Source organism: Pseudochaenichthys georgianus, chromosome 8 (assembly GCF_902827115.2).
Source record: "Pseudochaenichthys georgianus chromosome 8, fPseGeo1.2, whole genome shotgun sequence".
Lineage (NCBI taxonomy): Eukaryota > Metazoa > Chordata > Actinopteri > Perciformes > Channichthyidae > Pseudochaenichthys > Pseudochaenichthys georgianus.
Window position 1 is genome coordinate 35,043,935 of NC_047510.2, and position 15,803 is coordinate 35,059,737.

Genomic DNA, 15,803 nt, shown 5'->3' on the forward strand with positions numbered 1-15,803 from the left:
CCTCTCCTGCTGATGTTCAGGTGTATATCAGTATGTAGTGTCTCTACTTTAAAGAGTCCTCTCCTGCTGATGTTCAGGTGTATATCAGTATGTAGTGTCTCTACTTTAAAGAGTCCTCTCCTGCTGATGTTCAGGTGTATATCAGTATGTAGTGTCTCTACTTTAAAGAGTCCTCTCCTGCTGATGTTCAGGTGTATATCAGTATGTAGTGTCTCTACTTTAAAGAGTCCTCTCCTGCTGATGTTCAGGTGTATATCAGTATGTAGTGTCTCTACTTTAAAGAGTCCTCTCCTGCTGATGTTCAGGTGTATATCAGTATGTAGTGTCTCTACTTTAAAGAGTCCTCTCCTGCTGATGTTCAGGTGTATATCAGTATGTAGTGTCTCTACTTTAAAGAGTCCTCTCCTGCTGATGTTCAGGTGTATATCAGTGTGTAGTGTCTCTACTTTAAAGAGTCCTCTCCTGCTGATGTTCAGGTGTATATCAGTATGTAGTGTCTCTACTTTAAAGAGTCCTCTCCTGCTGATGCTCAGGTGTATATCAGTATGTAGTGTCTCTACTTTAAAGAGTCCTCTCCTGCTGATGTTCAGGTGTATATCAGTGTGTAGTGTCTCTACTTTAAAGAGTCCTCTCCTGCTGATGTTCAGGTGTATATCAGTATGCAGTGTCTCTACTTTAAAGAGTCCTCTCCTGCTGATGTTCAGGTGTATATCAGTATGTAGTGTCTCTACTTTAAAGAGTCCTCTCCTGCTGATGTTCAGGTGTATATCAGTATGCAGTGTCTCTACTTTAAAGAGTCCTCTCCTGCTGATGTTCAGGTGTATATCAGTATGTGGTGTCTCTACTTTAAAGAGTCCTCTCCTGCTGATGTTCAGGTGTATATCAGTATGTGGTGTCTCTACTTTAAAGAGTCCTCTCCTGTTGATGTTCAGGTGTATATCAGTATGTAGTGTCTCTACTTTAAAGAGTCCTCTCCTGTTGATGTTCAGGTGTATATCAGTATGTAGTGTCTCTACTTTAAAGAGTCCTCTCCTGCTGATGTTCAGGTGTATATCAGTATGTAGTGTCTCTACTTTAAAGAGTCCTCTCCTGCTGATGTTCAGGTGTATATCAGTATGTAGTGTCTCTACTTTAAAGAGTCCTCTCCTGCTGAGGTTCAGGTGTATATCAGTATGTAGTGTCTCTACTTTAAAGAGTCCTCTCCTGCTGATGTTCAGGTGTATATCAGTGTGTAGTGTCTCTACTTTAAAGAGTCCTCTCCTGCTGATGTTCAGGTGTATATCAGTATGCAGTGTCTCTACTTTAAAGAGTCCTCTCCTGCTGATGTTCAGGTGTATATCAGTATGTAGTGTCTCTACTTTAAAGAGTCCTCTCCTGCTGATGTTCAGGTGTATATCAGTATGCAGTGTCTCTACTTTAAAGAGTCCTCTCCTGCTGATGTTCAGGTGTATATCAGTATGTAGAGTCTCTACTTTAAAGAGTCCTCTCCTGCTGATGTTCAGGTGTATATCAGTATGTAGTGTCTCTACTTTAAAGAGTCCTCTCCTGATGATGTTCAGGTGTATATCAGTATGTAGTGTCTCTACTTTAAAGAGTCCTCTCCTGCTGATGTTCAGGTGTATATCAGTATGTAGTGTCTCTACTTTAAAGAGTCCTCTCCTGCTGATGTTCAGGTGTATATCAGTATGCAGTGTCTCTACTTTAAAGAGTCCTCTCCTGCTGATGTTCAGGTGTATATCAGTATGCAGTGTCTCTACTTTAAAGAGTCCTCTCCTGTTGATGTTCAGGTGTATATCAGTATGCGGTGTCTCTACTTTAAAGAGTCCTCTCCTGCTGATGTTCAGGTGTATATCAGTATGTGGTGTCTCTACTTTAAAGAGTCCTCTCCTGCTGTTGTTCAGGTGTATATCAGTATGTGGTGTCTCTACTTTAAAGAGTCCTCTCCTGTGATGTTCAGGTGTATATCAGTATGTAGTGTCTCTACTTTAAAGAGTCCTCTCCTGTTGATGTTCAGGTGTATATCAGTATGTAGTGTCTCTACTTTAAAGAGTCCTCTCCTGTTGATGTTCAGGTGTATATCAGTATGTAGTGTCTCTACATGTCTCCATGCTTTAATGTCAAAAGGCTCTTTATTTTTCTCATACTGCCTGTGCTGCAGCAACTCTTTTCACCCTCTGTCTGAAACCAGAGCCCAGTCTGCTCTGATTGGTTAGCTGGCCGGCTCTGTTGTGATTGGTCAACCGCTTAGAGATGTCCCGCCCCTTAGCCGTGATACACGTGTATCAAGTGTTACAGAGTGATATCATTATCTTGTAGAAGTAAACAAAGGAGTCCAATGGAAGCGTTACAGGAAAGGGAAAAGCCCAAAAAAGCATAATATGACCTCTTTAAAATTACAATAATGGCTTCCAAAATGCAGAGAAGTAGAAGTAGAATACTCAGGTAAAGTGTACTTAAATACAGTACTTGTGTAAATGTACTTTATTACACTCCTCTTCTGGTGAATACAGATGAAGAAAATGTGCAAAAGTCTCTGAAAGAAGCTTCGATGAAAAGAGAGCTGGGGAGGACTCGGGTTTCCAACCACTCTACTAAAAATGGCTTATAATTACATCCAATCTGCAGCCGGGCCCAGCCGCTCGGGTCCTGTCATTGAGGTTTCTCTTTATGTCTCAGTCTGAAATTACTCCAGCATGTGAAGCTATATGGAACCCCACAGTATGTTCTGGATACTATCCTCGTCCACCTTTTAGCTGCTTGTCCTCCAGATGAATATTGATGTGTGTGCAGCTTTAAAAGGAGAGGCCTCCAACCAGTCATTTCGAAAGGAATTTGGGGACAATCACAGAATCCAAGACCAACTAATACATGGGTATATTATCCCTTTGCTGTGGAGTGTTACACAGGTTTTAGAGAATGTAAATGTTGTGCTCCGACACACTCCCCCGCCCTGCCTGAAACGCCTCCATTAGCCTCCCTTGTTTACTTCTTGAACATAGTGACATCACTTTGTAACACTCACGCTTCTATTGGCTAGCGCTCCAACACATTGTTCGTGATAGACTACGGGGCGGGACATCTCTAAGCGGTCGACCAATCACAACAGAGCCGGCCAGCTGACCAATCAGAGCAGACTGGACTCTGGTTTCAGACAGAGGGTGAAAAGAGGTGCTGCAGTATGAGAAAAGTAAAGAGCTTTTTGAACATTGAAGCATGGAGACATGAGGCCCACTACTGCAAACAGATATATTGATATTGTTTGTGGTCCAAAGTAGGTATAATATTGATAATATGACACTTACAAGAAAGACTGAAGGCGTGCGGTGACAAACAGAGACCTTCGCCACATGTTTGAGGTATTTTCTAATAAGCTCTATGTATAGCTGGGCGTGTGCTGCCATACCAGCCGGAGGAATGTGGCAGCAACTGGACCAGCACATGGGACATTGTGCACCCTGACAATACATAATGCATAACAAATACTTTTAAATTTGGTACTTTATGTATATTTTGATGCAAATACTTTTGTTCACTAAAATGTGAATGCTTTCAAAAGCATCCTAATACACTAAAAGTACCAAAAAGTAAAATAAATACTGCTGCTGGATATCTTAACCTATGAACCCATGTTATTGTTTATTTATTAGTTGATGTATATCTTGTATTAATTAATAATCTGAATATGTAAAGTAACTTAAGCTGTCAGATAAATGTAGTGGAGTTAGAAGTACTAGTATCTTGAATCCAAAAATGTAGTAGTATAAAGTAGCATTACATTAAAATACTCAGAGAAAGTACAATTAGCTCAGAATTGTAAAAAGTAATGTATCATTTGGGGGTACTTTACTTGAGTATTTCCATGTTCTACACCATTTGTAGGTACTTTTAACATAAATACATGTGTGTGTATGATTGTATTTACCAAAATGTGCTCCATATTGACGAATTACAACATTAAAAAAACTGTTATATGTATTTTCTAATGATAGATAGGATAATATAATATAATCTGATAATAACACAACACACACTTTATTTTAAAGGATCTGAGTACTTTTTCCACCACTGTGATTGTACAATACTTGAGTAGGCTACATGGACTACATTAGATTCCTCCACTGGTTAATATTTAAGTTCACAAGATAAAGTAGTGCCAGCTGAGCCTGAGTGGGACCATAAAAAGTGAACAAGGAAAACATGCCTGAATGTAAACGGAAACAAAACGATTAGTATGTCATGTATGCGCCAAACAGAGCCTTGTTTACAGTTCAAGTCTTGAGTGGCAACATGAACTGAAGCATGCCCGAGTTGTGAACTTTGAATTTTAAATAATTACCATATTTCGGTTTCTCCTCCAGTTCCATGACTCCGGAGTGTTTCTTCTGTGCAAAAGGAGCTTAAAAAGGACGGCTAACTACAACATATTTCCAGTTTTGAAGGAGGTTTTAGTCAGGCGCTTCAGTCAGTTTGAACACTTAGAAGGAGTCCGCTTCAAAATCTTCACGGTGCTGCTAACATTTAAAGGGGCATTCCTTAGAGAATGGTGAGGACCAATGAGAACGCAAGACGGAGTGATTGACAAAGCGTTTAGCCAATCAGTGAGCGAAGGCGGGAGTTTATATTCCTACCGTTTACTGGCAGAGGCATAAATGTCCAATGAGCTGCAATATAACCAGTGGTGCAATGTAATACAGTATCTTTACTCTCAAATACTCTATTTTAGTACAATTTAGAGTTTTTTCAACCTTTATGCTACATTTTGACAGCCCATATGGTACTTTTTAATTCATTTCGGGTATTTGACTGCTTTAGTTACCTTACAGATTCAGATAATCAGCTAATACAACATCTAAAGCAACTAATAAATGAACAAATTGACATATAATTATAGGTTAAATATCTAGATCTAGCACTAGATAAAGTCAGTCAAAATAGCTCCACCTTTAAATACTGTGTGAGCACTTTATTGCATCAATACCTAAATCCAGTAAATTATTATAAATGATTTTGAAATGGGCCGTAACGAGTGCTATGACTTTTGATACCTTAAGTATATATTGATGTCAATACATCTGTACTTTTTACAATTTAGTGTCGCATATATCTGTCTAAATATTCTCATGTTTGTATTAAATATAACGAGGGCTACATACTGTAACATGTGTTTGTCAATTATGACTCATTCACAGATAAAATGTGTCTTAATCAGCAGCGTGTGCACCAAATCAATGGTATGGCCCTGATGAAATTCAAGAGAACATTAAATATATAATGCAATCTATTCATAATTCAACTTACACACCCGACATTGCCTGATCTGACTCGGGGGAGAAGAGGTGAGATCAAAGAGTTCTCCTTTAACACGAGAGAGCCCTAGCTGCTGCAGATGGAGCTAATTGTAGTGACTGTTGGACAGTAATGTATCATGTTGTGTAAGCTAACTGTATTTCTATGTATACATAAGGAGGATTTGTGTGCTGGTAACAAAAAAAACGATTAATTCTTTTAATTTCTCATTTATATTGGGTATTGTAAAGTATATTTATTCCTTTTTTTGTATGCATTTTACCCTGAACACTTACAGTGTCTTTGAGTACCTTGAAAAACACTTTTATTCGTATTTTAGGTTTATTTTTGTATAATGCTGCACCCTTCTGGCGATGTATTGTCATGCTCTCACTTGCATTATGGTTAAATAAATAAATAAAGATTGAGATTGAGATGGTTGCATTAAGAAACAAATCTTAAATGTTATTTGCCTCCTTCATTGAAACTTTAAAAATGCACAGGCAGCTCGTCCATGAGTAGCTAAATGAATAAGTGTAAACAAAGTGAATGTGACATCAAACAGGAGTACTGCTATACAAACGACAGCATTAGCTGTGTTATTGTGTCTAGACTCTAGACACAATAACACAGCTAATGTGGGACAATATCCCACTGGGTTCAGCCACTCTTAGTCATGCTCTAGCATGACTAAGAGTGGCTGAACCCAGTGGGATATTGTTACTGAGTTGCCTTTATTCTGGGAACTGGAATATAAGACAACCACAGAAATCCACTCCTCCAACATCCAACACGCCTCTGCTGGAGAGCCAATCAGATTCCTCTGCAGTTGGTGAACTATCCCTAAAACCAATCAGCCATCTTTAATGATAATAGATGCCCAAAACAACAACGATCATGTATACGTTTATATTTAAGTCTCAATTTTTTAATGTATTGACTTCACAGAGGTTGAATATATAAAATAAAAGTTGATCATCGGCTGATCTCAGGCACATGGTACAACGATGACGCAGCACGTACAGTCTTACGTGCTTTGCGTGATGACGTCATGTTATATTTTGACGCTATGCTATATAACTCAGTGGCATAATAGAGGAGGCAGAAAAAGGATTGTTGTCCCACTAAACACAGGTAAATACTCCTTATACAAACACTAACACGTTTTTTACTGGTTTATTTAACACACAGCGCTAGTACAGTACATTGTTACCCTGAACATTTGGATATTATGTCGTTTACAGCAAAGTTATTAGCAACCTTTCGTAAGGTAGCACTGTTAGCTTGTAGCGACAATAATGTCACTTGAGGCCAAACAGGTTAGCTGAGCTAGGTTAGCTTAGCACTGTCAGAGGTTGTTAGAGAATGCAGTAATACAGAATAAAACAGCTTTTATACTACTGACATTTGGAAACGCCAGCTAGTATTATCTTCCTACCTACAGTTGTAACTCAAGCCTTGCTTTCGTAGCAAACTGATTGTTGTAGTCAATAACAAGTTTATTGACTATGCACTCACCTGTGGTCGAATGTAACTTAGTAAAAAGAAAATACTTTTGCAAAATTGAGGTACTTTTACTTTGTTTGAGTGTTGTCTTTTCGTGCCACTTTATACCTCAACTCCAGTACAATATGAAGGGATATTTATTAACTTCACTACATTTATTATACAGCTTTAGTTTGTAGTTAGTTTACACGCATAGTGTACAGATGTTTACATAAAAGAACGTAGGTTTTTCTACAATGATTTTTTTGTAATACTATTAATAAAATGTATTTTTTACATTGTGCAATTATTACTTTTACATAAGTTAATCTCAATGATTGGTCCACCAGCCCACTGCTGACAGTCACTCACTGTTTCAGGGTTAACAGAACCTTGCTGCTCCTATGTAGCATATGTTAGCACACTGTGAAAGTCACTGCCATCACTTCCAATGCAAGCTCGAGGATTGCACTTTAAGTTACCTGTTTATTTTACAGGTTCCTCTTCATCATGGCTTTGAGAAACGCTCTGTGCCGTCTCCTGGTCTCTCCTCACAGATGTGCCGTCCTCTCAGCTTCCAGATCACAGGGAACTGCAGCACAGGCCAACTGGGGTACTGACAACATGAGATATCGTTGTTTCATAGTGATAGTTTTCAGGGACTGTGTTCTATCGTTTCTTGCTTAATATCAATCCTTTCCTGGTTTTACATTTCCACAGAAGCAGAGAAGACTGAGAAGAAGCCTAAAGCGCGTAGGTGTTACTAACTTCTTATTTGGGAAATCTACTGTACTACATTGAATTTGAAGTTCTCACCAGAACACATTTGTAACTATGGTTTGAAGGTTTTTGAATTGTTCCTTTTCTTAATATCTGCCAGCGAAGGTCCAGTTTGACTGGCGCGATGCTCTGAACCTGGAGGGCCAGCTGACGGAGGATGAGATCATGATCAGAGACTCCTTCAGGACCTACTGCCAGGAGAAACTCATGCCTCGCATCCTGATGGCAAACAGAAACGAAGGTCAGAGACTCATAACATCCAGCCAAAACATGTCGAGGGTCCAACAAACAAAAACAAAGGCACCATTTCAAGGCTTTTATTGTCATTCGTACAGAGCTGCAGTTATGTCGAGGAACCTCTGAGGTCCCAGATACAATAGTGCATACATTACATACAATCAAATGGAATAGAAGACTTGGTGCCATAAGAGTATATATATCATCGTGTGTAAGTTGCAAACGGGAGAATGTTATGGATGTTCTTAGTTCAGGTGTTTAACAGTCTTGTGGCCTCTGGAATGTTTAAAGATAATACAAATAAAGATTAAGATAGACGTCACAGCTGTTCCTTTCTGATGATCGTCACCTAGCAGTGACCTGAGACCCTGCTTGTATGATTCCTAACCGGAAAAAATACATTTTAGTAACGAAAAAGCTCTTATTTTGGAATATACGAATATATTCTGTACATATTTACATGTCATTTGTTTGACGCGTTTATCCAAAGCGACTAACACACATTCAGTACTGTGGACAATGCCCACAGGAGCAATTTGGGGTGCCACAGGGACATGCTGACTGCAGTGGGACTCGAACTTGCTATCCCCTGATTCGAAGTCCAGCACACTAGCCACTGAGCCACAGCCACATATAATTAAAGATAGGAATTGGCTAAAAAAAAATGACTTTGCTAAAAATAAAACGGCGTATCTTCTGTTACGCTTCAGGTCATAAAACTGCTGATTGTGTGTTTTATTTATTTCCAGTGTTCCACAGAGATATCGTGTCAGAGATGGGAGAGATGGGCGTGCTGGGCCCAACCATACAAGGTGAGTCCATTTGATTTCACAGTTAATGTTAGTCCATAGATTCGTGTTGTGAACTATAACGTTTCAGCATGCTTTTAAAAATGGTTTTACCACGGCCTTTATTCATTTCCAACATTAAAACACAAAAGATACACAGAAAAATAACACGTAAAGTTAATTCAATAAGAAAAAACTACTTTTTATTTTCATTTACAAACAGTTTCTCATAATGTGAATCTGGAACATTCCGCTCACAGAAAGGACTGAATTGTCCCAAATGGACTTTGGCCGTGTGCACACTGGACCTGAGGGCTTTGTTTGTTTTGGAGCAATCTTTAACTACGACTACTTCCAACTTTATTCATACTTATTATTCAACACACTTCACGAAACCAAAAACAATGGCGAATAAAAAATACCAACCGAAGGACTGAATAAAACGAGAATAAATACACTTGAATAATGACCGAATGAATAATGGTGTCTTGAGTTGGCTCTGGACTTTTATCAGTGAGTTTCCAACACCCTGACGTTATGCCCCTTCCCGTGTTGATGCGAAGGTTTTGGATGCGCCGGTGTGAGTTATGTCGCGTACGGTTTGATCGCCAGAGAGGTGGAGCGAGTGGACAGCGGATATCGCTCCGTCATGAGCGTGCAGTCGTCCCTCGTCATGCATCCCATCAACGCCTACGGCACAGAGGAGCAGAAGCAGAAGTACCTCCCCAGGCTGGGTAAGAGTCGTGGACGGATATTCAAATAGCTTACAGTCCCAGCTTACAGTCTTCTGTGTGTGGCGGGGTTACAGAAGGGGTCCGAAATATTGATCAGAGTTTGAAAGCTGGAGTGAATAAGTATTCAAGAGTGTTGGCCTTTCATGCAATGCTATGGAATGTATATTTGTTTCAGTCGTTGGGCTTTCGGGTGAGGCTGGGAAGGGAGTTGCAGAGTTAATGCCTCAGCCATTAAATAGACATGGTGTTGTGCTCTACTCGCAGCTCGGGGGGAGATCCTGGGATGTTTTGGTCTGACGGAGCCGAACCACGGGAGTGACCCGAGCGGCATGGAGACCAGAGCCAAGTACAACCCGTCCAGCGGCACCTACAGTGTGACCGGCTCCAAGACCTGGTGAGCAGTGGCATTTATCTGTCTTTATTAAACAGGGACCATGCATACAAACAGAGGTGGGAAGTAGTGGAGTACAAATACTTTGTTACTGTACTTAAGTACATGTTTCTGGTATCAGTACTTTACTCCACTACTTATTTTTCTGATGACTTTTTACTTTGACTTCTTACATTTCTAACCCAAATACCTGTACTTTCTACTTCTTACATGTTGAACCCAAATACCTGTACTTTCTACTTCTTACATGTTGAACCCAAATACCTGTACTTTCTACTTCTTACATGTTGAACCAAATACCTGTACTTTCTACTTCTACATGTTGAACCCAAATACCTGTACTTTCTACTTCTTACATGTTGAACCCAAATACCTGTACTTTCTACTTCTCACATGTTGAACACAAATACCTGTACTTTCTACTTCTCACATGTTGAACCCAAATACCTGTACTTTCTACTTCTCACATGTGAACACAAATACCTGTACTTTCTACTTCTCACATGTTGAACACAAATACCTGTACTTTCTACTTCTTACATGTTGAACTCAAATACCTGTACTTTCTACTTCTTACATGTTGAACTCAAATACCTGTACTTTCTACTTCTTACATGTTGAACTCAAATACCTGTACTTTCTACTTCTTACATGTTGAACTCAAATACCTGTACTTTATACTTCTTACATGTTGAACACAAATACCTGTACTTTCTACTTCTCACATGTTGAACACAAATACCTGTACTTTCTACTTCTTACATGTTGAACTCAAATACCTGTACTTTCTACTTCTACATGTTGAACATGTTGAACCAAATACCTGTACTTTCTACTTCTTACATGTTGAACCCAAATACCTGTACTTTCTACTTCTCACATGTTGAACACAAATACCTGTACTTTCTACTTCTCACATGTTGAACCCAAATACCTGTACTTTCTACTTCTCACATGTAGAACACAAATACCTGTACTTTCTACTTCTCACATGTTGAACACAAATACCTGTACTTTCTACTTCTTACATGTTGAACTCAAATACCTGTACTTTCTACTTCTCACATGTTGAACTCAAATACCTGTACTTTCTACTTCTTACATGTTGAACTCAAATACCTGTACTTTCTACTTCTTACATGTTGAACACAAATACCTGTACTTTCTACTTCTTACATGTTGAACCAATACCTGTACTTTCTACTTCTTACATGTTGAACTCAATACCTGTACTTTCTACTTCTTACATGTTGAACCACAAATACCTGTACTTTCTACTTCTTACATGTTGAACACAAATACCTGTACTTTCTACTTCTTACATGTTGAACACTAATACCTGTACTTTCTACTTCTTACATGTTGAACCCAAGTTATGGGTACTTTTTACTGAAGTACATTTCAAAGCCTCTTTACTTTCACTTGAGTAAAGAAGTTTAGTCAGTACTTCTACTTTTACCAGAGTATTTCTAAACACGAGTATCTGTACTTCTACTTGAGTAAAGGATGAGTTTACTTTTGCCATCTCTGCATACAAATATATTCATCTCCAAAAGAGAAGAGATGATTTAAGCCTGATTGTTTGATTAGCTCATTTCCCTCTCAGTACATGCTTAACAATCCTCAGGGGAGACGTTCGAGGGGCCGTTCACCCCCAAAACAAAGGTGCCCAACATCAAACGGCATAGTTCATGTTACACACCTGAACTTTTGAAAGAACCTCCAGAGCTTACAAATTATTTATCCATCATATCATATTCCATAGACTCTCCTTGCACTATTTCCTCTGTTTCACTGTGTTGCTCTGTGGGAGGAGCCTGAGACCTCAGATTGTCATGTGTGCACTCCACTGTAGCTCTGACTAGAATTATAAAGCCTTGAATCTGAATCTTGAGTCATACTTGTGTTGCTTACCATCCCCTGAAGTTCCCTCTGCCTCCTCCCCCCTCAGGATCACCAACTCCCCGGTGGCAGACATCGCCGTGGTTTGGGCTAAATGTGACGACGGGAAGGTGCGCGGCTTCATCCTGGAGCGCGGCATGAAGGGTTTCTCCACTCCTAAGATCGAGGGGAAGTTCTCCCTCAGAGCCTCGGCCACCGGCATGATCGTGATGGACGAGGTGGAGGTTCCTGAGGAGAACCTGCTGCCACACGTCTCCGGACTCGCTGTGAGTGCAGGGAATCATCATAGGGTTTTTATTTGTCACACAGTTTATAGATTTTGTTATCTTCACGGTCATCTGTATATTTTTCTTACTCTCTAATGCTGGTTTATTTTTATTTCTATTTTGAGTTGTTTCTATTTTAGAGTTGTTTATTTCTACTCCTATTATGTGCAATGCCTTTTTTAGTTTTATGCTGCAACAACAACATTTCCCAAATTGGGGTTATTAAAGTACATCTTATCTTTATTTGATCTTATAACCACCGCTAAGCTAAAGGTGGCTAACATTGGGCTATAAAGGAACTACAGCACGGTCACATGACTTCACGTCACCACCGCTAAGCTAAAGGTGGCTAATGTTGGGCTATAAAGGAACTACAGCACGGTCACATGACTTCACGTCATTGGGCTATAAAGGAACTACAGCACGGTCACATGACTTCACGTCACCACCGCTAAGCTAAGGGGCTAATGTTGGGCTATAAAGGAACTACAGCACGGTCACATGACTTCACGTCCCACCGCTAAGCGAAAGGCGGCTAATGTTGGACTATAAAGGAACTACAGCACGGTCACATGACTTCACGTCTCCACCGCTAAGCTAAAGGCGGCTAATGTTGGGCTATAAAGGAACTACAGCACGGTCACATGACTTCACGTCACCACCGCTAAGCTAAAGGCGGCTAATGTTGGGCTATAAAGGAACTACAGCACGGTCACATGACTTCACGTCACCACCGCTAAGCTAAAGGCGGTTAATGTTGGGCGAGAAGCCGTTCAGTCGTCTCGTTTAGACACTTGTTAGCAACCGCCGTTTTTTTTATTCACCAGTGAGTGGTATTTACTGACGGATTTTATGTCGTAGAACAAAACGTTAAAATCTCAGCTTGTGTTAACCAACTACATTTATAATTCTCTCTCCTTGTGCTGCCTTCAGGGCCCGTTCGGCTGCTTGAACAACGCTCGGTACGGGATCGCGTGGGGCGCTCTCGGTGCTGCGGAGTTCTGTTTCCATGCAGCTCGACAATACACACTCGACAGGTCAGACTTATTCCTACATTACATTCATGCGTGTTTGTGTTTAGCATTATTTTTTTGGAGCTACGTGGAAAAATGTTTTTGTTCAATTCTGTCGATGTTTTGTTCCAGAATCCAGTTTGGCGTTCCGCTGGCGAGGAACCAGCTGATGCAGAAGAAAATGGCCGACATGCTGACGGAGATCACCATCGGCCTGCAGGCCTGTCTGCAGCTGGGCAGACTCATCGACGCTAAAAAGTAAAAAGACGACACATCTATAGCAATTAGTTATTGTTCCATGTTGTGCAGCTCGACCGTAAATATAGCAAATATACAACTAAACACACGATGTATGTGAGGCTGATCGGGATGGCAGGTAATTGTCCATAAAGCATAAAAACTAATATGTCTATTAATAACTCTCCATGTTACCTTTCAATGACTGAACAGCTGTGCTGCCGTGTTTATGTATTTGTGTAACTCTGGCACAACGATGTCCCTCGGGGTGAAGACAGTCCCATCTCCTCTGATGGACCAAGTCGTAGGTGACCCAAATGTCCATGTTTGTGCACAGAGCGGCCCCGGACATGATCTCCATGCTGAAGAGGAACAGCTGCGGGAAGTCTCTGGACATCGCCCGGCAGGCCCGAGACATGCTGGGAGGAAACGGCATCTCAGACGAGTATCACATCATCCGCCACGTCATGAACCTGGAGGCTGTCAACACGTACGAAGGTACATCAACATGTGTCCCCTCTTCTTCATGTCTCTTCTACATCAACATGTGTCCCCTCTTCTTCATGTCTCTTCTACATCAACATGTGTCCCCTCTTCTCCATGTCTCTTCTACATCAACATGTGTCCCCTCTTCTTCATGTCTCTTCTACATCAACATGTGTCCCCTCTTCTCCATGTCTCTTCTACATCAACATTTGTCCCCTCTTCTTCATGTCTCTTCTACATCAACATGTGTCCCCTCTTCTTCATGTCTCTGTCTGTCTCTCATGTCTCTTCTACATCAACATGTGTCCCCTCTTCTTCATGTCTCTTCTTCATGTCTCTTCTACATCAACATGTGTCCCCTCTTCTTCATGTCTCTTCTACATCAACATGTGTCCCCTCTTCTTCATGTCTCTTCTACATCAACATGTGTCCCCTCTTCTTCATGTCTCTTCTACATCAACATGTGTCCCCCTTCTCCATGTCTCTTCTACATCAACATGTGTCCCCTCTTCTTCATGTCTCTTCTTCATGTCTCTTCTACATCAACATGTGTCCCCTCTTCTTCATGTCTCTTCTACATCAGCATGTGTCCCCTCTTCTTCATGTCTCTTCAACATCAACATGTGTCCCCTCTTCTTCATGTCTCTTCTACATCAACATGTGTCCCCTCTTCATGTCTCCTCTACATCAACATGTGTCCCCTCTTCTTCACGTCTCTTCTACATCAACATGTGTCCCCTCTTCGTCACGTCTCTTCTACATCAACATGTGTCCCCTCTTCTTCATGTCTCTTCTACATCAACATGTGTCCCCTCTTCTTCAGCTTATACTCACATGTGTCCCTCTTCTCTTTACATCAACATGTGTCCCCTCTTCTTCTGTCTCTTCTACATCAACATGTGTCCCCTCTTCTCCGTGTCTCTTCTACATCAACATGTGTCCCCTCTTCTTCGTGTCTCTTCTACATCAACATGTGTCCCCTCTTCTTCGTGTCTCTTCTACATCAACATGTGTCCTTCTCTTCATCAACATGTGTCCCCTCTGTGGAAAGAGACTCTGAAAGTTTCAGGAACAAAGATTTTCTCTCTTTTTGATCCATTTCTATAAAAACCTGTCTGAAAATGAGCCGATCAGATTTTGGCCACTTTGTGATGTCATAACGATGTGTTGTCTTGGTAACCATTAGTATGACGATACAGAGCACTCACTCATCTGTGATATTTAAATGTTGAATATGTGTCTCCTCATCAGGAACTCATGATATCCACGCTCTGATCCTGGGCCGGGCGATCACCGGCCTGCAGTCGTTCACCGTCAACAAGTAGACCGTCCAACAGGAAGCTGCCGTCCGTCAAAACTCACATTTTACATGTTCGGGGATTATTTTCATGAATTCTCTGTAAAGTGAATCGGATTTAAAGGAAATGTATTTGAGTGCTTTATTTTCAAAGTGTGACCTATTGTAATTTAGAAAGAGTTTAAAAAGGGCTATTTTTACTACTCACAATTACACTTTAACTGAGGCTTTCCTCAGCTCCCTGTTCCCTGTAGAGACTTGCATGGACTCTACTGGGAAAGGATTTTTAATAGAGTGGTGCGGGAAGGAGTCCTCAAACCTGGAAATGACTCGGTGTTTTTGTACTTTTAGGTCTCCTTGTTTTTGGGTAAAAAGTCAGAATTATCGAAAACATGTCTGCACCACTCTGAGGTCAACATCTAGATGCTGCTGTCACTAATGTTTGCAACGTTGACACTGTAATTATAAAACAACAAAGCATTAGTTCCCAGTGTTTGTAGTCTCGTGTCAAGATGTATTGTTTTCTGATTTGATCTAATTATGCAGACTGTTGTGTGATTGGTTAAAGAAGGGGGACGACTGAGTCACTGTGATGTAACCGTGCCAGAGGAGGAGGATGTGGATGAGAGCTTTAATAAATAAAGGTTATTTAAGTATCACTAATGTCTGTCAGTTTGATAACGCATGCCTATTCGTGAAAATATATACACATAACGCAACATTTAAAAAAATATATCTGGTAATTTTGTATCAATTGTTACTTATTTTCTCAATGATGATATGAAACTCCTAATTTAGAGTTAAGTCACACTTCTGTTAAAGAAAAATACTTAAAATGTCATTATTCTGTCAACAAATGTGGTGCACAGATTCAAACCACCCAGGGGGTCCGCGGGGTCTT

At 40.5% G+C, this 15,803-nt stretch overlaps 1 protein-coding gene across 1 annotated transcript; it reads left to right on the forward strand.

Moving 5' to 3' along the window:
- Positions 1-6,331: 6,331 nt before the first annotated feature.
- LOC117451454 (glutaryl-CoA dehydrogenase, mitochondrial-like) lies at positions 6,332-15,561 on the forward strand. Its single transcript, XM_034089765.2, has 12 exons — positions 6,332-6,420; positions 7,269-7,384; positions 7,492-7,524; positions 7,652-7,792; positions 8,538-8,600; positions 9,140-9,310; positions 9,575-9,704; positions 11,653-11,869; positions 12,803-12,906; positions 13,015-13,140; positions 13,457-13,617; positions 14,857-15,561. The coding sequence occupies exons 2-12, from the start codon at positions 7,282-7,284 to the stop codon at positions 14,928-14,930; spliced, it is 1,323 nt and encodes a 440-aa protein (XP_033945656.1). The 5' UTR covers positions 6,332-6,420; positions 7,269-7,281; the 3' UTR covers positions 14,931-15,561.
- Positions 15,562-15,803: the final 242 nt, after the last annotated feature.

Bases quoted from the DNA above. Each gene is read 5' to 3' on its own strand.
- LOC117451454 (XM_034089765.2), top strand. From the start codon at position 7,282: ATGGCTTTGAGAAACGCTCTGTGCCGTCTCCTGGTCTCTCCTCACAGA. The intron at 8,601-9,139 runs GTGAGTCCATTT...GTTGATGCGAAG, and splicing joins GCTGGGCCCAACCATACAAG to GTTTTGGATGCGCCGGTGTG. The intron at 13,141-13,456 runs GTAAAAAGACGA...GTTTGTGCACAG, and splicing joins AGACTCATCGACGCTAAAAA to AGCGGCCCCGGACATGATCT.